This window comes from Notolepis coatsorum, assembly GCF_963971535.1.
Source record: "Notolepis coatsorum genome assembly, chromosome: 17".
NCBI classification, from domain to species: domain Eukaryota; kingdom Metazoa; phylum Chordata; class Actinopteri; order Aulopiformes; family Paralepididae; genus Notolepis; species Notolepis coatsorum.
In genome coordinates, this window is record NC_140181.1 from 51970943 (window position 1) to 51994902 (window position 23960).

Here is a 23960-nt window from a genome sequence, read left to right on the forward strand (position 1 = left end):
CTGTGCGTTCAGTAGAAAGCGATCTGGCTGCATGTTAGCCTAGCTTAGCACAATGAATGGAAGCGGACATGGCCGGTTAGCCTCTGGGAGAGGTGTTAGTTGGACAATGCCTAGGCTAACCGGCACTGTCCGCTTCCATTAATTGTGCTAAGCTAGGCTAACATGCAGCCAGATCTCTTTCTACTGAACGCACAGAGAGAAAACTGGTATCTATCTTCTGGTCTCTCTCTGGAGAAGACGATAAGCTAATTTCCCAAAATGTTGGCGTGTTCCTTTAACACCGTAGCCGTCCTGTGAGGCTCCATGGCAACAGTAGTAACAGTATCACCCTCATATCCCTATAACCTACAGCCATTGGTGACCACCACAATTAAACCAGCATTGTGTGGGAAACACTGCATACTGTACTTGAACCTCGACAACAAAATAAACCTAGTATGTTAAAAAAAAAACATTTCCAGTAATGTTGGCGTGTTCCTTTTAAACCACTTAATGTCGCAACACATTTTTACAGCGGTCTGTCGGCGTCACGCTGTGTTATTGTCCCTCAACCAACACATTGGTTGAAAGCTAAAATTGCCACAGTTTGATTGACACACCGCTCGACCTATTACGTGCTTCCAATCTTGGGTTATAAAACCAAACGACCAACGGCCAGTTTAGAAAAAGTTACCACCAAATCACCACTGATACTGACAATTATTGACTGTTTGTGTAGCCAATGAAATTCTGAAAAGAATGACATCTTACTTGAGTTGGTTTTCTGAGACAGAGAAGTGGTAAAAGCGTACCCCAAGAGAATGAGCGTGCGCCTCCCTCTCCGGACCACAAATTGCGCTAATCTGTTGTTGCGCTGATCTGTTGTTGTGTGAGAAGGGGTGGGGGTGGTGTATGTGACAAGAGATTAGTGGGGGAGGGGGAGAGGTGACTGAGATAGTTGACTCCTCTCACAAATTTGGGGAAAAACGCCTAAACATACCATTACATAAAGATGTGTAAACACGAATTCTTTGTGATATTGTTATCGACTTTGGACATGTTCTAGGTTAAGACTTCAGGCTATGGCCCCAGCAGTGTTTTCAGCTAATAACTATAGAGTAGATAGATCTGCAGGCATCTGTTTGCAAAATAATTCAGACGAAAATTTTAAACTTTATTTCAGTGTGTTCAAACCTCTAACTCTATGACACTAGCACTCAGGGTGATTCTTCCTGTTGTGGAAGAAAAGTGAGAGAGGTCAGACTTGTGCATTGGCTACAAATGGTTCCAGAATAGTGTCCAGCTTAAAAAGGTTGGTTGTTTGTGCCACATCTTCCTCAGGAGATTGATTGCTAAATAACAATGTCTTGAGATTAGGGTTGTTGTCTGACAGCCGAGGGGCTTGTTTTGAACCTCGACCTGAATCTTTATCAATCTTTTTTTTCTTTATTTCTTTTTTAGGAGAAACCAGTCACTTCACGGACCAAGCCCTGTGACCACGTTTGGCCCCAAGGCGTGTATGCTGCAGAATCCCCACGCAGTCATGTAAGTTGGACTAATTGAATGGAAAGCCAAATTGATCAATACATTGTATTTGCTAATACACAAGTATTTGTTGAGTGCAGATGCAGAACCATTCCATCATGAATTTGGGTACAAAAGGCATATTACATACTACACCCGAAACCTTGAAGACAGAAATCTGACACATGGGGTTATGGGGTTAATGATGTTCTTTTAAATGAGTTTATTTACATGCAAATTAATATTCCGATATTATTCAGTATACTCAAGTATTCCGTGTTTTGAGTTGGCACATATAAAATATATCCAAACCTTTTATATCCATTCATCCACTATGTGGATAGTAGCTGGGATACCGTGGCTAAAATTAGCTTTGTCCTATGGGGACCATAAATGCCAGTGAGATGCTCCTAAACAAACACCAACAAGGATTCAACTACAGTAAGATGGGATGAAGTTACCTTTAATTTTATTGATTTAACATTGGGTTTAATTCTGGTTTTCTTAATTATTTTGTAATATTCATACTCTTTTCTAATGATAGATTATTAGTAGGGGTGTAATGATCTCAGTACAGAATTGAACATTTGAAAATAATTGACCTTCAATCTAGTGCATTGAAATTTAGAATCATATAGAGTTCTCCCCTTGTTCTCTTCCCTAGGTTTCTTTTCTCCTCTCAGTTTAACGGATGGTGTAATGCGGTGTGGTTACTGCTATGGGCATAATGTTTATGGCTCATTTGAATGAATGAATGAATGAATAGTTTATTTTTGAACATGTTATTCTCCATATTTCTCCAAACAACTCACGGTATCTTGTTCCGTCAAACCAAACAATCATAACAACAAATTAAAAAACATTAAAAAAAAAACATTAAAAAACAAAAGGTCAAGAGCAATGTGTTTGGTTAGCAGACATGTCCAAAAAAGGAGTAGAGGGAAGCTAAGCTTATTGATCCCTACCACCTTACATTTATATTTGGTCTTCCATTAATTTGACTAGATATAACATAATTTGGTATATTACAATATAGAATATACTTTTACTTATATTAAAAGATTAAAAGAAAAAACTTGATTCACTTGACAGCAGTGAATATAGTACAGCACTACATACACAATATAACATAACTTTGTTTATCCTCAATACTCATTTCTGTATTTCTCTAATGTGTCTTTTTTTTGCTGCTTTTTAAATTGTGCCACATGTTTACTCAGTTTGATGTATTCGGGTAAATTATTCCACAACTTCACTCCACACACCGATATGCACATGCTTTTCAGCGTGGTGTGTACCATTGGTTGTTTAAGATTCCCTCTCCCTCTTAAGTTATATTCTCCTTCCCTGTCTCTGAACCATTTTTTAATGTTGCCTGGGATTAGTTTGTATCTGGCTTTGTATACAATGAGGGCAGTTTTGAAATCCACTAGGTCCATACATTTCAATGCTTGTAGCTTTATAAATAAGTTATTGGTGTGTTCATAATATTTGCATGAATTGTTTACAACTTTGAAATTACATTCGCATTTTTCTGAGCTAAAATAAATTTGTATGCATAAAGAATGGGAAAACCTCAAAATAGAAATTTGTATAATTTAGAAACCTTGAATCTGGAAATTAGGGATGCACCGATACTGATACCAGGCTAAAATAGAATATTGGTATCAGAGAATTTCTCCAATACTACGATCCAATAACGTCTGGAGAAACATGTCTTAACATGCCATAAAGTGACTTGATTTGATGCATTTTTGAGACGTTGACTCTCTAAATCTAACAATTTATTATATCTCAATAATGTTTGTCCAATGACCCCAAAATGACAGTCCAAGTCTATACTGTTCATTAAAGGTAATGGATCGGATCTGTACTCTGTGTCGGCCAATACCCAAAACCCAGGTATCGGTATCAGGACTGAAAAAGTGGGATCGCTGCATCCCTACTGAAAACATGTGTATCGTCAGTCACACCCCTCTACTACTCAGAGGAGCAGCGTGTATCTGGAAGTTGTATTTAATGTCGTTTAGAAGATTCTCATCTACTGTCAGGATGTACATCTGTGTGACATCATCCATGTACATCAGTTGTAGCAGCACTGCCATACAGTTGTGTTGGGGCTCTTGAGGGAAGTGTAGCATTAGACTAGTCTGCCATGAGTAGTTCTACTGAATAGTCTAGGGGAGCTGGTTAACTGGGGTCATTAACACTTTGATTACCAGCCATGCGGTGCGCCTTACCCCTGTTGAATGCCACCACCCACTTCAATGATAGCGCTCTCATAATTTGTGAACGCATAAACTATGTCTTAAATTATGGCTATGTGTGTAATCTGGTCGTCGTTTATCAATGACTTGTTTTCAGTCAACATTGTCGAAACGGATTCTTTTTTAATCTGTTCATTTCCGTTTTTATACCATTTTGAAAAACCCTAGTTTTCTTGAAAGTTTCAGGAAAATATAAAGATTTTGTGATAAACGCCCTTTACTGGAATATTCTGGAATACACAAAACGTTGTAATTTTTCGGCCTATTTATGAATCGTTTTCAATAAACGATAGATTATCGATAGTATATGTAGGCGCCGTAATGGAGGTCTCTTTATTATGATTCAGTATTCTATTTGTGTTGTATTATTAGTTGTACTGTCACTTTAGGTGGTGGGCGTGCTCACGGGGGTGTGGCGCTAATGGGAGTGTTTTATGGAATTTCATTCACCTTTTCACGTCTGACAGTTCACAGAGGTTGACAGTTCACTGAGAGAGGGGGTGAGAGTTAGGAGAGCATATTTTCTTTTGACCGCAGTAACGCAAATCGCAAATCGTATCTTGTTTGTCTCATGATGAAGCGAAAGAATAAAAGCCTCAAAAGTGTTTCCTGGACGTGTAACGGAGTTATTTCACGTTGCGCGTCAATTGTTTGAACTCCTCCACTCAGCCCCTCGGCACTACCTGTCTATGACAGTCTACTGCCGCAACAGTATATGTGTACTTATGCACGCTATATAAGCGGGCTGAAAAATCAAATCTCTTATTTCCTGATTGCACGCGCGCACACACACACACACACATATGGCACATGCTGATATCTCTGTGAAAAAAGTTCTGATTATCCTAAGACTGGTAAAATAGATTCCTTACCTCAGATCAGATGTTCTCCAAAAAGATTATTCCAATTCCTTATCACCATTCCAAATATCGATCGCGTTTATTGATCCCGCGCTGGGTACTGGAAATATGTATTCCACGCTGTTTTGCGGCTCGGCAATGACTTGGATCCCATCGGGTGGCTTGCCCGAGAAGTAAAACGAGGAAGCTGGATCCCCCCCCCCCCCCCCCCCCCCCATGTGTTTCATTCAGTCTAATCCAATGGGGTGCAGTACAACAGGGAGAGACGATAGGGGGCGGTATTTTCCCAATGGAGCTCAGAAAGAGTTTGCAGCACTAACGTGAGACTAGATTGATGAAATATGAATTCAAATCACTAATAATAAAAAATAAAAAAAGACAAAAAGATGATATTTATCATCGCTGGCACTCAGCGGTCGACATGAACTAACGACATATCTCGTCGCTGCCACTCTAAGGCTGCGGTTACACTAGGGCCATTTAATTTAGTTTCATTTAGCTTTTCAGAACGCTGCGTATTGGCAGGCAAGTTAAGAGTTAAGTTAGACATTGTTTTGTCTCGTCTACTATATACATGTAGTACAATGCCAAAGCAGTAGGTGGCGATGTAGTTCAAACATGAAGGCCATTTTCAACCAATCAGAAAGGTTGAACGAGTCACTCCACATCCTGCTCAAAATCTCAGAAAAGCCACCATCTTTATACCTTGCATGAGCCATTTAGTTACATAGCATTTATTTTTCAGCAAGAAATAAAGTGCAATAAACAAAAACTGATACATTCACTGTTCTGCCTCATTTGTTGATGATTTGTTGATGAAACAAAACTAACATCAACACAATTGACCAAGAGCGGAGTTTAGTCTCACAAAAATATCGCTGATTTTGTTAGCTTACGTGCTAACGTGATTGGGATATGCCATTATAACAGTATAGCATTGTGGCTAGCAGCGTAGTAACGTTAATGCTAGCAAACTGAATGAATGGATGTAAATGTTATTTAACAGATTGCAGAATGGGTACAATACGGCTCAATACAAACAATTGTTAAGGGAATGCAGACTGTTATAGTTTGGAGTACTGGGTTCCTTATAACAATAACTTGACAACACATGATCTTAGTTTAGCCGCAGCTACAGGCCGCAGCTGATATCCTGTATAGGTCCAGCCAGGGGAGAATTTGGCGTCGGTCTCTACTGCGCATGGGCATTGGGCAGAACGGCTCCGTATCCGGCTCGCGCAAATTACATGGCACCATTGTCGGCGAGTTTCGGCGAGTTTCCAAAACGAAAACACCCTTTCAGCGTTGCCGCTAGAAAAACGCGTTTTCCTGCCAAAACTGCGTTTCTTTTTAACTTGGACATGCAAACGTAATCATTCGAAAATAAAACGTTGCTGTTTTTCCCCAGTGTAACCATGGCCTAAGTGACAGGCCTTTGGACAAAGCTGTTGAAGTGATGGTCCTCTTGGAACCGTATTGTCTGTCTCACCCAAGGGAAACATTTTGGAATAGTTGACCAATGTTGGCAGTGAGCCAAAAAACTAATAATACAGAGGCTGTCTTTATATATATATATATATCTTTTTAAAATAAATTATAATTTTTTAAATGTGTGTTTTTCCCCTTCTCATAAGGAGTGTGTGCAGTATGTCACCCTTGACATGATGAGGTTTTGGTGAGCCAAAATATTTGACAATTTAAAAAGAAATTGACAGTTTTACTGTTCACAAACCTAACAAGTGAAAAATTTGTCTTTAGGTGTAATGTCAATGTGTTTGTCTCTTGTAAAAATAAATAAATACATTTAAATGAAAAAAGATCACTCTAATATAATTAAATTTGATCTCTTTGGAACCTGAATGCCTTCTACAACATAACTGCATTTCCGCGTCTGATTGGCCAGGTCATTTCTGGTCATGTGACATGTACGCCCAATCGTGGGACCGCAAGTTTCTACAATGGTTAAGCTTAGGCGCTCTTTCGAAGTAGGTTAAGGTTAGAGTTTGTCTTAGAGCATGGCGATAGAACGCCTGCCCTGATTCCGACGGTTAAGCTTAGGCACTCTTTCGAAGTTGGTTAAGGTTAGAGTTTGTCTTAGAGCATGGCGATAGAACGCCAGGTAGTTTGCAGGCTGTTAGACCCGGAAATAGGCGCAGAACTTGCTGTCCCACGATTGGCGCACATGTCACATGACCTGGCCAATCAGAGCGCAAAACTCGAACGCGGAAATGCAGTTCCGTCGTCGAAGGGAGTCTTTGTGAGCCTCTACTTGTGCTGCTCTACATCTGTACTTCTCCACTCCCTTGCTGTCCATTGTTATCATGATCAGTCTCCTACTCCCTTGCTGTCCATTGTTATCATGCTCAGTCTCCTACTCCCTTGCTGTCCATTGTTATCATGCTCAGTCTCCTACTCCCTTGCTGTCCATTGTATCATGCTCGGTCTCCTACTCCCTTGCTGTCCATTGTTATCATGCTCAGTCTCCTACTCCCTTGCTGTCCATTGTATCATGCTCAGTCTCCTACTCCCTTGCTGTCCATTGTTATCATGCTCAGTCTCCTACTCCCTTGCTGTCCATTGTATCATGCTCAGTCTCCTACTCCCTTGCTGTCCACTGTTGTCATCAGTCTCTTATTCCCTTGCTGTCCATTGTTATCATGCTCAGTCTCCTACTCCCTTGCTGTCCACTGTTGTCATCAGTCTCCTACTCCCTTGCTGTCCACTGTTGTCATGCTCAGACACAGACGCAAGATTCAATCTCAGTTTAGGCAGAATGACACAGCTGAGTGGAGACCGCACAATGAATCATTAAGCATACCGTTATGAAACAAGTCTGGCTAGACCGTTGACCTCTTGACTCCACAGTCATGTAACTAGTATTGCTCTCTGCTTAAGTAGCAGAGGTACATTGATTAACCTCCTCTGACCCAGAGGTTGGAGCCTATTAATAATGAGCTATTTATGGTAACAACCTGTTGGTAAACTTATTGGTGGTGATTTAAATTTAGTGTAGAAACCTAAATGAGAGGTCCCGTTGATTTGTCTTTTGTCACAATGTGTTTGTCTTTCACCATGGGGTTATTGTGTGCTGCTCTCAGGTTATGTTACTGAAATATAAACGAGTTGTGACTTCTAGCCATCCTAGAGTGGTTTTATCTGAGTCTACTCTAAACGCTATGTTGTGGAATAGCTTATTCTGCCTTTTTCTTTTTGAATGTTTTCATTTTACTAAGGTGTAGGACATTTTTGATAGGATTGGTTGTTTTATAGCATTGGAGATGGTTGAGAATGCTGCTTGGCCTGCAAGGTGAACGTTTAGTTCTAGGAAATAGGAATCATCTTTAAGGTGACTGTTTAGTTCTAGGAATCATCTTTAAATAGACAAATTGCTGTGCCGTGAGATATGTGGTAAATGCTACTCGCTCACGTTGAAATCACAAGCTGCCAAACTAACTAAATCTTCTACCTATCGGAGAAAGAGAGAGACAGATCAACAGACGAGAGAGAATCAGGATCAGAGTGTATCTTGATTTTATACAACGGCATGCAAATTTCTCGATTCTGATTGGCTGAAACAGTCCATTTACATGTATGTATAGGGCATAATCCACGCTCCTGGTCCCAGGACCCGCCCACAACCGAATCACATCACTCCGCCGTGCGGATTCTTCTGAGAAAACAAGATGGCGGACAATAATCTTGATCTTGATCTTAATGTTGATAGCGTCATAACGACTAAATATAAAGCGATTCTGTCACGGCGAATGTCTTAGTCCTTTAAACAATGTTGGATGATGTAATTGATGGGTCATGAGTCATTGTAGAACAAAAGAAAAATCGCGGATTGATTGATTTATTTTAAATTTCTTCTTCCTCCCCCCTGACTGCAGAGCTCACTCTCACACTGTCTGGCACACACACACACACACACACACACACACACACACACTCCTGTCTGCAACGGCGGAGGAGAGTCAGACTGAGAGAGAGCTGGGTGTTGCGATGTTTTAAGTGAGCATTGCCTATTGAATTGATTGATTGGTTGATTGCTAATTTTATTACTGTACGCCTGGTTTCCAACTGGTTAACTTTAGGCCCTCTAAAGTAGGTTTAAAAAAATAGGGCAAAGAAAACCTTTTAATTTGTTTTACCTACTTTCTATAGAAGCATCTAAGAATGAAGTTATATAGAAAGTAGGTCTGCATACCCTTAACAATTGTGTGTATTGAGCCGTACTGTATTGTACCCATTCTGCATCTGGTAATAAAATGTTCAATCAATCATTCCAATAACACACAGTTGGATGTGTTAGTTTGTTGGATCCGTTGGATGCACTTCCGAGCTGCTTCCACATGGAGGCAACTTCTCTCAATCATTCCAATAACACACAGTTGGATGTGTTAGTTGGTTGGATGCACTTCCGAGCTGCTTCCACATGGAGGCAACTTCTCTCAATCATTCCAATAACACACAGTTGGATGTGTTAGTTGGTTGGATGCACTTCCGAGCTGCTTCCACATGGAGGCAACTTGTCTTTTTTGTTGTTGTGGGAACTACTTTTTCTGGCCGATGGTTTTTTCAATAAATCTTCGATTAATGTGTGTTTATTGTATAGCAATAAGGTTGGATGAATGTGGCAGTTGTATAAAAGTATTACACCACTTGCAGTCGTGATTTGTGAACAATAAACCATGCCTAGGGGTGCACTCCTGCACGTGATGTAATTAAGCATTACATCACGTGCAGGAGTGGTTTGTGAACAATAAACTATGCCTAGGGGTGGTCGTTAGACCCCCCTAGGCATGGTTTATTGTTCACAAATCACGACTGCAAGTGGTGTAATGCTTTTATACAACTGCCACATTCATCCAACCTTATTGCTATACAATAAACACACATTAATCGAAGATTTATTGAAAACCATCCGCCAGAAAAAGTAGTTCCCACAACAACAAAAAAGACAATTTGCCTCCATGTGGAAGCAGCTCGGAAGTGCATCCAACCAACTAACACATCCAACTGTGTATTATTGGAATGATTGAGAGAAGTTGCCTCATGTGGAAGCAGCTCGGAAGTGCATCCAACCAACTAACGCATCCAACTGTGTATTATTGGAATGATTGATTGAACATTTTATTACCAGATGCAGAATGGGTACAATACAGTACGGCTCAATACACACAATTGTTAAGGGTATGCAGACCTACTTTCTATAGAACTTCATTCTTAGATGCTTCTATAGAAAGTAGGTAAAACAAATTAAAAAGTTTTCTTTGCCCTATAGGAAAAAAAAGTTTTCTTTGCCCTATTTTTTTATACATTTTTTTAGCCTAAACTTAACCAGTTGGAAACCAGGCGTACAGTAATAAAATTAGCAATCAATCAATCAATCAATTCAAATAGACCATGCTCACTTAAAACAGTGCAGCACTCAGCTGCTCCTCTCTCAGTCTGACTTTCCCCCGCTGTTGCAGACAGGAGTGTGTGGGTGGGTGGGTGGGGAGAGCCAGCGTCGGACAGTGTGAGAGCAGTCAGGGGGAAGGAAAAAGAAATTGAAAAAAATAATTGCAAATCAATCAATCAATCCGCGATTTTTCTTTTGTTACACAATGATTCATGACCCATAGATTACACAATCCAACATTGTGTAAGAGACTAAGACATTCGCCGTGACAGAATCGCTTGCTATTTAGTCGTTATGGCGCTATCAACATATCCATTTGTTAAAGATTATTGTCCGCCATCTTGTGATCCGGCGGAGTGATGTGATTCGGTTGTGGGCGGGTCCTGGGACCAGCAGCGTGGAGTGTTCGCTATACATACGTGTAAATGGACTGTTTCAGCCAATCAGAATCGAGAAATTTGCATGCCGTTGTATAATGCTTAATTACGTAACAGGTCACACTAAATTAATCTTGCCTGCCTTCAATGTACAGCTCTGATGTGGTCCCCCTTTTCTTAATTTCTTCTTTAAATGTTATACTGTGAATTTTATGAAATTGTGATTTGTAATTGTCTTAATTGCTGTCTTCTTGGCAGGTCTCTCTTGTAAAAGAGATTTCTAATGTCAATGAGACTAACCTGGTTAAATAAAGTACAAATAAAAAATTAAACAAATCCTTGCCCAAATGTCAGCCTCCACACGCTAAACACATGGATGGCAACAGATACAAGTGAGTTTTCACCAAATCTTCCTAACATGCTAACTTCCCAAGGAAAGTAAATGGAATTAATCCCAAACTATAAGTACCTATTTTTTTTTTTTTTCCCCGATTTTCTCCCATCCCAATGTTAGTCGTTATGCCAATCCCCAATCCCCTTCCTGGTCGCTGCGCACTTACCTCCCCACAGTCTGTCTGGGAGAGTGGAGGCTACCACGTGCTTCCTCCGACACACGTCCAGCCAATCAACCGCTTCTTTTCACCTGGCAGCGCGGATTCTCACTGAGGGCGCGTAGCGTGTGGAAGGATCACACTATCCAAGTTTCAAGTTTCAAGTTTCTTTAATAGTTGTCATACAGAAGTACAGAATACTTTTGTACAAAATGCTTCTTACTGTTGCGCTCCAGAGACTGTGCATGACAAGATAAGTATGAAATAAAAACATAGTAAAAATTAGAAGTAAAAAAAGAGGTCACAGTGTTCAGTTTAGACATATGTACAATGTTCGTAGACGTAGTTACCATACAATATACAATACTGTGCAGTGTACTAATATACAATACTATATAGTGCAAGGCATAAATGGACGAGGTGCAGTTTAGGTACAATTCACAGTAGGTGTACGAGTTGTAGTGCAAATCCTTTATCAATAAATATAAAGTGTAAGTGTGTTTGTGTGATCTAAAGTGTGGAGAGTGGGTGCTGCAGTGTGTTGTTTGTTTGAGTGAGTGTGTGCGTGTGGGTGTGTGTGCTGTGTGCATTTGATGGTTGTTGCATGGTGATTATTGTTCGTTTAGCGATTATTGTTCGTTTAGCAGCCTGATGGCCTGGGGATAGAAGCTCCTTCTGAGTCTTTCTGTGCTCGCCATAAGACTCCGGTATCGCTTGCCTGACGGCAGCAGTTCAAAGAGGCAGTTGTTCGGGTGGCTCGAGTCCTTAATAATTCTCTTAGCCTTCCCCTTGCACCGCTTGTTGTAAATGTTCTGGAGGGTGGGAAGCCCCCCTCTAATTGTGCGTTCGGCTGAACGTGTCACTCTTTGTAGTCTGCTACGGTCTTGTGCAGTGCTATTCCCAAACCAGGAGGTGATGTTGCCGGTCAGGATGCTCTCTATTGTACATGAGTAGAAGTTCCTAAGGATCTTCTGACTGACTTGGAACTTCCTTAGGCGCCTGAGGAAGTAGAGGCGTTGTCGTGCCTTCTTCACAACACTGTCAATGTGTGTGGTCCATGTCAAGTCCTCGGATATGTGGGCTCCGAGGTACTTTAAACTGTTCACTCTCTCAACTGGTGCCCCGTCGATGCTGAGGGGGCTGTAGTCCTTGACCCCCGACCTCCTGAAGTCCACAATCATCTCTTTTGTTTTGCTGACGTTCAGGGAGAGGCAGTTCTCCTGACACCACTGTGACAGGTTCTCTACCTCTTCCAGGTAGGCCCTTTCGTCGTTGGCAGAGATCAGGCCCACCACTACTGTGTCATCAGCAAATTTGATGATGGTGTTGTTGTTCCGCTGTGCTACGCAGTCATGTGTGTACAGGGAGTAGAGGAGGGGGCTCAGAACACAGCCCTGGGGGGCCCCTATGTTGAGCGTGATGGATGAGGAGGTGCAGTTGCCGGCTCTTACCACCTGGGGTCTGCCCGTCAGGAAGTCCAGGACCCACTGGCACAGGTCATAGTTCAAGCCCAGGTCCCTGAGCTTGGCTATGAGTTTGGAGGGGACTATGGTATTGAATGCTGAGCTGTAGTCGATGAACAGCATTCTCACATAGTTCCCCTGCCTCTTGTCCAGATGTGATGCTGCTGTGTGCAGCACATGGGCTATGGCGTCCTCCGTGGACCTGTTGGGGCGATATGCAAATTGCAGAGGGTCCAGGTTGATGGGGAGGGAGGAACAGATGTAGCCCTTCACTAGCTTCTCAAAGCACTTCATGGCTATGGAGGTGAGGGCTACAGGGCGGTAGTCGTTGAGGCAAGCGGGCGTAGATTTTTTGGGTACAGGGATGATGGTGGACTTCTTCAGACAGGTGGGGATGACGGCCTGTTCCAAGGACAGGTTGAAGATGTCAGTGAATACCGGGGCCAGTTGGTCGGCACAGACTTTTAGGACGCGGCCGGGGATGCCGTCCGGTCCTGCTGCCTTCCTGATATCCACTTTTTTAAAGATCCGTCTCACCTCATGCTCTGTTACCCTGAACACTGAGTCTCCATCAGCAGACCCCCCCCCCCCCATTGCCGTGGTTTGTAGGCTGGTGTTGTTATTCACAGCCTCAAACCTCGCATAGAAGGAGTTGAGATCATTTGCTAAGGAGATGTCACTGTTCAGTTTGAGGGGGGTTCCTTTGTAGTCTGTCATTGTTCTGAGGCCCTGCCACATGCCTCTAGAGTCAGCCTGTTCAAACTGAAGTTCAACTTTATCCCTGTAACGCCGTTTTGCCTCTATTACTGCTCTCCTGACGTTGTATCTTGCCATCTTGTGTTCTTCCATGTTGCCTGTCACCAGCCCGGTGTTGTATGCTGATGTGCGCACTTTCAGAGCCTCACGGACGGATTTGTCTACCCAGGGCTTTTGATTTGGGTAGATATTAATTTTGGTGGAGGGGATTATTACTTCTACCTGAGTACAGACATAGTCAATCACCGTTTCGGTGTATTCGTTAATATTGGCTGTGTTATCACGGAATACACTCCATTCTGTGCTTCCCAGCACTGCTTGGAGTGACTCCACTGACGTCACGGCCCAACGCTTAACCTCTCGCGAGACCACCGGCGTTCGCTTGAGACTCTGTTTGTACTTTGGCAAAAGGAATATGGCGGCGTGATCGCTTTTACCGAATGGACTAAGAGCCTGTGACTTGTACCCATTCTTAAATTGCGAGTATACATGGTCTAATATGTTCTCGCCTCTGGTGGGACAGGTCACATGCTGATAGAAATTCGGCAGCACCTTTTTAAGACGCGCGCTGTTGAAATCCCCCAAGACCAAAATGGCAGCGTCAACATTAGCTGCCTGGAGTTTGTTTACCTCGTCGTGAAGTTTTGAAAGTGCGACCCCAGTGTTCGCACTTTCCCACTTAGATCCTATCCGCGCTTAGCAGGCGCCCCGACCGAACTGTAGGAGTCGCTGTTTACAACGACCCGGACCCATCCCGCCAGCTTCTCCCACCCTTTAATACTGCCAATTGTATTAGTGTGAACGAACGGCCAGCCAAGCTGGTGACAACCCCGGAGCTGTGAGCTGGATTCGAACAGGCGAATCCAGCCGCTCCGGGGTTCGTGACGAACGCAATTATAAGTACTTTTCTTGTTGATCGCCAGTTATCTTTTAGATGGCTCAAGGGGAAGTAATGCTTCTATTCTATATAGAAATACCTTGTATCGTCAATGCCTCTGCTATATCATGGTGATGTGTTGTACATGGGTGCTTCTGCCCAAAAAGATCTGTCACTGGTTGGAAGCATTTCACCCACCATTGTACTGTGTGTATGCAGAATCTGACTGGCCATCTTTAAATATACGCAGGCGTATGCACTGGTTGAGTTTAATTTATAAAACACTCCTTGGTTTGGTCCCTTCTTACCTGTGTACATATCTCCTTAGACACCAAAGCCATTATGGCCTGCACTTTACTGTTCCACGTGTTCGCACTGAATTGTGAAAAATAGCTTTTAAATTCACTGCCCCCTTTACTTGGAACACCAAGAAAGACTTTAAGATTGCCTGATCTAATTCCTTATGAGGACTTTGGTTTGATCCTGAAGGATCCAGAACACAAAACCAGAACAAGAACACAACCATTGGCCAGTGTCTATGTAGATTTGTTGTCTGTATTTCCCAAACATCTGCACTTCATATGATGTGATATTTATCATCTGCACTTTATATGATGTGATGTTTATCATCTGCACTTTATATGATATGATATTTATCATGTGTACTTCGTATTGCTGCTTTGTTCTTTCACATTTGTATACTGTTTTTTAATCTTGTGATTTATATCATGACATGTGCTGCTGCTTTCTTGACCAGGCCTTGTGAATGAGATCCTTGATATCAATGGACTAAACACCAGGTTAAAGGAACGTTTTGGGAAATTAGCTTATTTGCCATCTACCCTGGAGTTAGACAAGCAGATACATACCCTTTTCTTCTCTGTGCATGCAATGCATTAGGCTTAGGGAACAGCCGCACCGGTTGCCTAGCGTAAAAAAAAAAAAGATTCCGAGTATATATCTGCTTAGAAAACGAAAATGTCTAGTAATTTTTTTTTTATTTCTCCACGTGGTAAATACACAGGTCACAACATGTTTACAGGAAAGTTTTGGAGTTGTATTTGGAGTGTATTTCTTCACTGTTGGGAACTAGGCTACACTGGCGCACCTACTTCCAGTGAATGACGCTAAGCTAGGCTAACGGTGCGGCCGTTCCCTAAGCCTAATGTATGCACAGAGAAGAAAAGGGTATGTATCTGCTTGTCTAACTCCAGGGTAGATGGCAAATAAGCTAATTTCCCAAAAAGTTGGCGTGTTCCTTTAAATAAAGGTTAAAAACTCAAATTCACCGCAACGTCATTGCCTAATTGGTAAATTAACTGCATTTATATAGTGCTTTTATCCAAAGCGCTTTACAATTGTATGCCTCACATTCATCCATTCATGGCTTTGACTGGGCGGGTTGGGGAGTCCAGCCTTCCTGCTCACATACCTGTGTCACTCTGGGCTTTCCCCTCCATTCAGGGCACCAGCCCACAAGCGCATTATCTCCACTTCATAAAGACTCCTACAGGGTGGCTCACTGGTATCATGTGGCAGCATGACACGCCAATAAAGTCTCAAATGATCCCAGTCATTCATTCATCATTTCATAAAAGGTTCATTTTGAAGATATCTAAATAGTGTAGTTTTTGTTGCCACTCATGTTTGGTTTATGGTAGGATGTACTTGAGTACCTGCTAACCGCCAATTAGAATTTTGAGCAACTAATCTGTATATAGACCCCGGATAGAGTCGCATGGCGATTCTAAGACCCGTCCGGTTGCGGGAGAGTGTTGCCTATGCTCTGTACCACAAGGATTTTCTCAAGACAGCGGGGTCCATACTTTTCCACTTATTCAATTGATCTGAATTTTAATGGGAGATGTGTGTCCTTTTGCCCCAAACGGGGTAAAAGGCGTAAGTAAGTGTGTCCTTTTTAAAATGTGGCGAAAAATATGGGTACAACAGAATACACATTTGGAGTTACAAGCTCATGATTAATTAGCCAAAATGTGCATTCCCTAGTTCTTAAGTATGTAACATTCGGGCAACCGAACAAGAAAAGATGCCAGTGAGGGAATATGGTGTGAAGCTCTTTCCAACGCGTTGTGCTTGTTGATAATAAATTATGTCTTCTCGTTGAGTACGTTTAAGAGTTTTATTGTTGCTTGCAGAGTGGACAAAAATAAGCATAACGTAAACTCTGTGTTTAAACTGTAACTTAAACAAAGGATAAGTGCTACAAAGTAAACCTGAAAAGTGACTCAAAATAACTGAAAACAAACAAACGCGCACGGTTAAAAAAACGATGTGGCTTCCCTGTGATAATTACCCAATTCCCTCCCGTTGCACACCTGTGAATGCTTACCTATATGCTGTGCCTGAGAACACCTGAGCCCCGCCTCCTGTGCCCACTGCCAGCTAATTGGTCAACACCTTCATGGTAACACAGTGCCTTCATTCAATGAAGTAACTGCAGAAAATCATTAAATTGGCTACCACACTTCGGCCCCCAATTGATACTGTATAAAAACGTAACAATTCAATGCATGCAAATGTGTGACACTTGGCCTCGTCTGGAAATGAATCTGCGTATGGCATTAACGCAAGAACTGGTGTCCAATAAGCAGGCCATTTCCAGATGGACCGCCCGGCTGGCCATGCAGGTGAAAATAACTCCATATCGTTTGATGAGGCTACGGCCTCTCTTCACCTCAAATGGTCCAAAGTAGTCTATATAAGGTTTATGAACGTTTGAGAGAGAGAAGTGGTTATTAAACAGTTTTAGTGTGAACAGCATATTAATAAAGAATAACCCAATAAGAGGTTTCTAACGGCTCACAAAGACTTGCAACTATTTATTGATGGTTATGAGTTATAATTAGTGCCTGGTATGTGAATTGTCACTTGTTTCTTGTAGCTTCTCATAATTCGTACAATAATTTCACTGCGTCTTGGAAATGGGGATGTTGTGGTGTGGAATTCACCACATTGTAACACATTTGGAGAATTCTTGTAATCGTGGTTTGCTCTGTTTCTGTGCCATATACTTTTTTGTTTTTGTTTTATCTCACAGTTCGGACATCTTGCTCCTTTTTTGACAGGCTTTGATTTTAAACTAGCATATCTGGACGTTCTAATGTTCCTCGTATCAATCATATCACATCTCTGAAACGTTCCGAGTGATAAGATCCCAGGAACGGCTTCCTTCCCGGAGCTGTGGCCTCCATTACACCCCTCCCTGCCAAACCACAGAACCAATCACAGTACACACACACACACACACGCACACACCATCTCAACCCTCAAAGACTGTTACACTACCTATGCTGATAGGTATATGTTGCATAATTCCTCTAATAGTAACCGGGTCTCAAATACAAGCCGGGTCTCTATTAATGGCCGGGTGCGCTCTTGAGCTAAGCAATTATAAGCCGGCCTCCTAATACAAGCCGGGTTACTAATATACTGAGCTGCATGGCTAGTTACTTGATTTCACTTTGAAAACGTTGAAATGACCAGTGACCACCTGTAATTGCACTGTTTACTATTTCATACAGTACTTGGTTTCAAGAAATGAACCCAGTACATTTTACTGGGTTCAAACTGACACAAAATGTTGATTTATTCATTATGATGCGTTTGAAAATTTGAAATATAGGCCTCCCTCTTATACAGGCCTCCTCCTAATACAAGCCTGGTACCCGCTACAGTTGAAACAAATTACAAGCCGGGGTTACTATTAGAGGAATTACGGTATTTGCATTTGTTTTTATTATCATGTGACACCTTGCCAATACCGGTTTACTGTGTAAATATGTCTGTCTGTGCACCCATGCAAGCTTGTGTCGACACAGAGCCCCAGCTTATGGAGCACCTTGAGTTTATGCCCCTTTTATTTATTTGTACTGCTCTTATTTATTGAATGTTTTTTTTTGGGCTGCTGCTGTTTCTCTGATACTGTTTCTCTGGTACTGCTTCTCTGATACTGTTTCTCTGGTACTGCTTCTCTGGTACTGCTTCTCTGGTACTATTGAGAGAAGCCATGTGAATGCCATGAAGTATGAAGGGGAAAAATAATTTAAATGTATATTTAGAGGGTACTACAACATGTTGGAAAACAACGCCTACACTGCGCATGCCTGCAAATTCCTAGAGAACCTGCTTCAAAGCCTTGTGGGGAGAGCGTCATCAAAGTAATCTCGCCAGGCAGCTCAGCGAGGAAATTAATGGAGTGAATAGAATTAATGGAATTACTTAACCTAAAATACATAATTATTCAATAATAGTCAGAGCAGACTATTTTCTGGACGATGAAAAGCTTCTAACCTAGGGCAGGTATGTCGTTTTCCACTGTCCATAGATTTTGTGAGTATAGGCTTTGAAGCGTTTTCTCGATGAATGTGCAGGCATGAGTACAGTGTAGAACATGTTGTAGTACCCCCTAAATAATATACTTTAAAAAAAGTATGGCCGTTGTTCCCCTTTAAGTTCCTCGATAAAATAATTTAAATTAAGTTTTTCTATAAATAAAATAAAAATAAAAAAGACGGGAGGGCCGCGAGATGATTAAAAAAAAATAAAAAAATGTAAATTTATTTTATTTATTTTTTTAGGCCACTGAACTTAGAAGCAGGCCAGGACAGTGTTTCTAGTTGTATTCTAAAAATACAAAAATTCTATTCTATTGTATTCTAAAATGTGACTATATGGTTTTATATTAACTTAATAAATAAACGAAAACGAAAAATCTACTTATTTCAACGAACATTTCAAACTAAATAAAACGCTGAAAACAACCGAAGCAACAATAGTATATTAATGAGGCTATTATTATTATCATTATTTTGCAACAAGTTAGCCCTCTCATAAATAGCACATATAAATGAATAACTAACTTGAACTAACTTAATAGGATTGAAGTGATATTTGGCTTTAAAAATCGCTCGCCTGGCAAAAAAAAAAAAAAAAAAAAGCCTGACTATGTGCATTGGGCTCTCTGACGCCTTATTTTCTGGGTCCCGGCCTGAAAAGTTTGGGAACCCCTGGTGTAGAGGACACATACTTGGTATATAAACAAACAAAAAGAAACTACCTGGCAAATAACAAGATTCTGATTCTAATACATATATTGCAATCAATTACTGGTTGGAGCACTGATAAAAAAATATGTCGAGACAAGAAAAAAGTTGGCACACATTTTCTTGCTGCCCTTTTTATCTGGTCTTTCAGTAGAGCAGCGTTTCCTTCTACTAAAGACGTGAGTCATTACAGTAAATGTTGCACAAAGTGAGGTAATGTGATTTCAAGTTCCTCAAATGAAGGGAAAGCATGCAAGCAGAGACAAAGGATGTATGGTACATTACATTGTCTCACCTGCCCTAGAGGTAACACCTGTTCTGGGAACAGCCCTGTGCCTCAATGTGGACACGCCCCAGCCAATGAGTGTCTTTCCCCTTAAATGGGCGGGTCCCACGGGGCAGGGTGGGTGGAGCAGAGAGGATGTTATTTCCCCTGTCTGTGTCTTAAGATGAGTGAGAGGTTTGGCTCCACTGGCAGAAAGCAGCGTGGAGATTTAGAGCTCTCCTCCCAGACAGACATAGACACGCGCAGACATGCAGCACACTGTAGCAGGAGGACACTTATTGCTTTGATAAAGGGACAGATAGGAACCGAAGCACATGGAGAGACTCTCTGAGGACATCACTCTCTTTTAGTTTTTATAGAATGTGTAGAAGCAGAATAAGCTGTTTCTAATAGATTGAAAGTGTAGGTAGGCTGCATGGACTTGAAGACGACCCTCAGAGCAGCAGCATCCTCGTTTCCTGAAGACGACCCTCCCAGCAGCAGCATCCTCGTCTCCTGAAGACGACCCTCCGAGCAGCAGCATCCTCTTTGCATGAAGACAACTATGAAATTCAACCAGTACGTACTCCAGGAGACCCCTGGCAAGGGAGGCAACAAAGTGTGGCAATGGTGCTTCTCCCGCTTTTTGTTGTGGGACTTGTACAGCACTTTGTTCAACTTTGTCAGTGCTGTAAAGTTTAAACCTTTTTAAATCTTAGACAAACTAAACACTTTGCTTCCATGAAATATTGTAAGCAGTTATTTGACGTTATATAAAAGCAGCACAATGAACACAAATCTGTCAGTGCCGAGTCTGACCTCATCTTAAATAACAAACAGCATTGCTTGTTGTAATTAACAAAGAGAGGCAGAGTTGATTTTGCACAAAAGAAATTCATATATATATATATTTTTTTTTCCATATTTGAATCCCATGCCCATCGAACGAAGCTTCGAAGTATTTAAGACAGCCCTAGAGGAGAGAAGCGGTTGTTCTTCTGTGAGATTACCTTCTCAATTTGGGGGGAAAAGGGGGAATTAGGGGATTCTTTCTTGTTTTGTTTTTTTGGAGCGCTGCTGCCCTCCTTCAGCAGTTCAGTAGGAAAGCTCTATATGTGACGGTAAGTTGAGGTTTAGACAGTGGAGTTAAATGGCGACTTCATGTTATGGCCGTTTTGTAATGATTAGTTGTGGTTAAGTCCGTTGGACCAGGCTGTGTTTTAATATGAGGGAACGTTGGGTGGAGATGAGGGCACCGCTTTGAGGTGTTGCCAGAAAGAACAACAGGTTTACCGCGGCCAAATACAGCCAGGCTCTTCCCTCCATTCATATGCTGATTACGTGGAGAGCTGCAGTTTTGGTGTTTTATTTTTAGAAATCTATCAGACATCGCTTTGGCTTGATGTTTAGTTTTTAAAGGGAAACGCGACCCATTTTTTAAGAATTCCCGAACACAAGGACAGTCAATTGCATGTTCACAACAATAACACACTATAGCCTGTTTGAATTCATAAAATGCTAGTGCCACTCTAAGCTGTTTATCTACAGTGTTTGTTTAAGTTATCATGGTTCCTCAGATCATTCACGCTGATGGATGCATACAGCCTCTGAATCATGAGACAATATTGCTTCTTTCTAAAGTTAGGCTATTTTCCTGTTCACGTTTACTAGAGGTGTGTGAGTGTCTGTTTTTCAAGAATGCAGATAGTTAGTGGAGTCACACCCACTCTGCTATGTCTTCTGTCACACTTCTCTCAGCACCAGTAACTGAACAGAATCTCATAGGACGGAGGGGGGCTTGGATATGAACTGAGTTTGTGACAGGATACGATCAAAGCATTGATTATTGAATGTAAGTGGCATTCTTGATTAATTTATATTCAGTAATTGATCTCTGCAAAAAATAAATTGCCTTCTTACTGTCTTTTACTATTATGTACTATGCTACTATGTCTATACTACCATCTACTATGCTACTATGCCGTCCTGATGACTTGTACACAATTTGTAAGTCGCTTTGGATAAAGGCGTCAGCTAAATTACAAATTTAAATGTAAATCCTCTCCCCTCAGCACAATTCCCATCAGGAATGAAAACATGGAATGCTTCTTTCCCTGTGTTTTCCCCTGGCCGTGACTGATTTGCTTGAAAGTGTCATTCACCACCACATAATTGCGATAAATATCACATTTGGGGGGTGGGGTGTAGAATCTAATAATGACTGTTAAATACGTGCAGATGCTGGGTGACTTGTTCCTGGGCATTAGGGAACAACCGCAGAAGGTGTTGTGGAGAGCAGACCTCAGACCAGTATCGGGTCTCTGCTTGTTGTTTGTCCTGTTTGTGAGTTGCTGGACGGCTTATGGAACTACTTATGCGTTTACGTAGCACATGTGGGATGATTCACTTTGTTGACCCTAATACACCTCCACATAATCGCTTTGGATGAAAGCCCAGGAAAGCTTTTCTCAGTCAGTAGTGTGAGATGACCAATGCGGTCAATCTACTACAGGACACACTGACTTGGGGATTCCAAATATTCGAATATTCGGTCTTAAGAACAGTTCGAAAGACTATTAGAAAATGATTTTGGTCAGTCATGCACATCCCTAATTTGCACTGTTTTACCAGAACAATAGAGGGAGAGTCCCATTGATACTTGGCTGCCTGTTGACGTGGATGGAGAGGTGGCCAGATCTACCAGCCAGTCCTGATTTGCCAGTGTGTGGATTGTGTCTTGTGTTGATTTTGCACCATGCATGCACATGGATATATACTACATCTCCACACATTTAAGTGAGATTAGCTGTAGAGTAGACTGATATTACTGCTGGCACGGTAACCCATGATAATGCATGTAACTGAGTTGTGACCGTGTAGTTGACCTGTTAACGGCATAGCAAACATCATGGAAGAGATTATTGATCCGCCGACTGATAAAGGAGATAATGCTGATTGTTGTGTAATGTTAGACTTGCAGAAAGACCTTGTGGGCATTTCCAGTTTAAGTCCCCAGAGGTGTTTAATGTAATTTATGTATGCAGGCAGGATCTGAATGTCATGTCTCCTTCTCCTGTGCATATTTCACAATTTGTGCTCTGTGTTTTTCTCTCAAAGCATTGAACTCGTAACCTGTGGCATCTTGCCTGGCTGTCGCAGAGTGTTTTAGCTTTGGGTTTTTCAGCTGGATATTCTTTCAAGTATATTTATATGTATATTTACTCTCAAAATCTATTTAAAAATAAAACTTCTGATGGCTATTCATCATAGGAAATGACTGATGACTTGGGGCCCATGGCCTTGGCTTTAAAAAGAGACAACTGTAGATGTTATCAAGTGTTCTTGTGGCTAAAGTTCATGAAGGTTTGAGTTTCTGTGCCTTTTAGTTGACAATTTCCTGCTTATTATTTTAGGCAGTGTTGACACATCCATGGGCATCATTGCAATGTTGCGGAAAGCCACTGTGGTGGGTTTGAGTTGAGATGTAAAGGTGGACTTTTAACAGAGCTAAAACTAAGCTCCAGTCTCTAATAGGATAGATGGCTACTAAGCTGTGTTACTCCAATACACTTCTCTATTACCAGACTTATTGTGCATAAGCCAGTGTTGGGATGGTTTCAGTCAGCTGGTATATCTCTGATGGTTTCAGTGAGCTGGTATATATCTGATGGTTTCAGTCAGCTGGTATATCTCTGATGGTTTCAGTCAGCTGGTATATCTCTGATGGTTTCAGTCAGCTGGTATATCTCTGATGGTTTCAGTCAGCTGGTATATCTGATGGTTTCAGTCAGCTGGTATATCTCTGATGGTTTCAGTCAGCTGGTATATCTCTGATGGTTTCAGTCAGCTGGTATATCTCTGATGGTTTCAGTCAGCTGGTATATCTCTAATGGTTTCAGTCAGCTGGTATATCTCTGATGGTTTCAGTCAGCTGGTATATCTCTGATGGTTTCAGTCAGCTGGTATATCTCTGACCACCAAGTCATCCTGCATTGATTTATTTCTGATATGTTACACATGGTTCTTGCCTGGTATTGGATAATCATTAGACACCCATACCCTTGTTGTTATCAGCCCAATATTTGATTCCAGTATTGGTATCATCAGAGCATCCCTAAACATGATGCTGTGTTTGTCCCCAGGCACATTCAGGACCCAGCCAGTCAGAGACTGACGTGGAACAAGCCTCCCAAAAGTGTCCTTGTCATCAAGAAGATCCGTGACGCCAGCCTACTGCAGCCTTTCAAAGACCTCTGTGTGTTCCTCACCGAGGTAAGACCATGACCTCAACTACGACCCCATGACCTCAACTACGACCCCATGACCTCAACTACGACCCCATGACCTCAACTATGACACCATGACCTCAACTACGACCCCATGACCTCAACTATGACCCCATGACCTCAAGCACGACACCATGACCTCAAGCACGACCCCATGACCTCAAGCACGACCCCATGACCTCAAGCACAACACCATGACCTCAAGCACGACCCCATGATTGATTGATTGATAATTCAATTTTCAGTAGGAGCCGCAATACCACTTTTTCAGTGCAGATTCAGATTCAG

General features: G+C 41.8%; 1 protein-coding gene across 3 annotated transcripts in view; it reads left to right on the forward strand.

Moving 5' to 3' along the window:
* Window positions 1-23960, forward strand: part of nadka (NAD kinase a) — a 62808-nt gene that overhangs the window by 24121 nt on the left and 14727 nt on the right. The window contains exons 1-3 of one of the 3 annotated variants that reach the window (XM_084333938.1): window positions 19588-19965; window positions 21145-21238; window positions 23529-23658. In XM_084333938.1, coding sequence (XP_084190064.1) covers window positions 21237-21238; window positions 23529-23658 — 132 coding nt within the window. In that variant the 5' untranslated portion in view covers window positions 19588-19965; window positions 21145-21236. Of the gene's footprint in view, window positions 1-1440; window positions 1525-19587; window positions 19966-21144; window positions 21239-23528; window positions 23659-23960 lie in introns of those variants that run through there. The other 2 variants (XM_084333936.1, XM_084333937.1) reach the window with 2 other exon arrangements.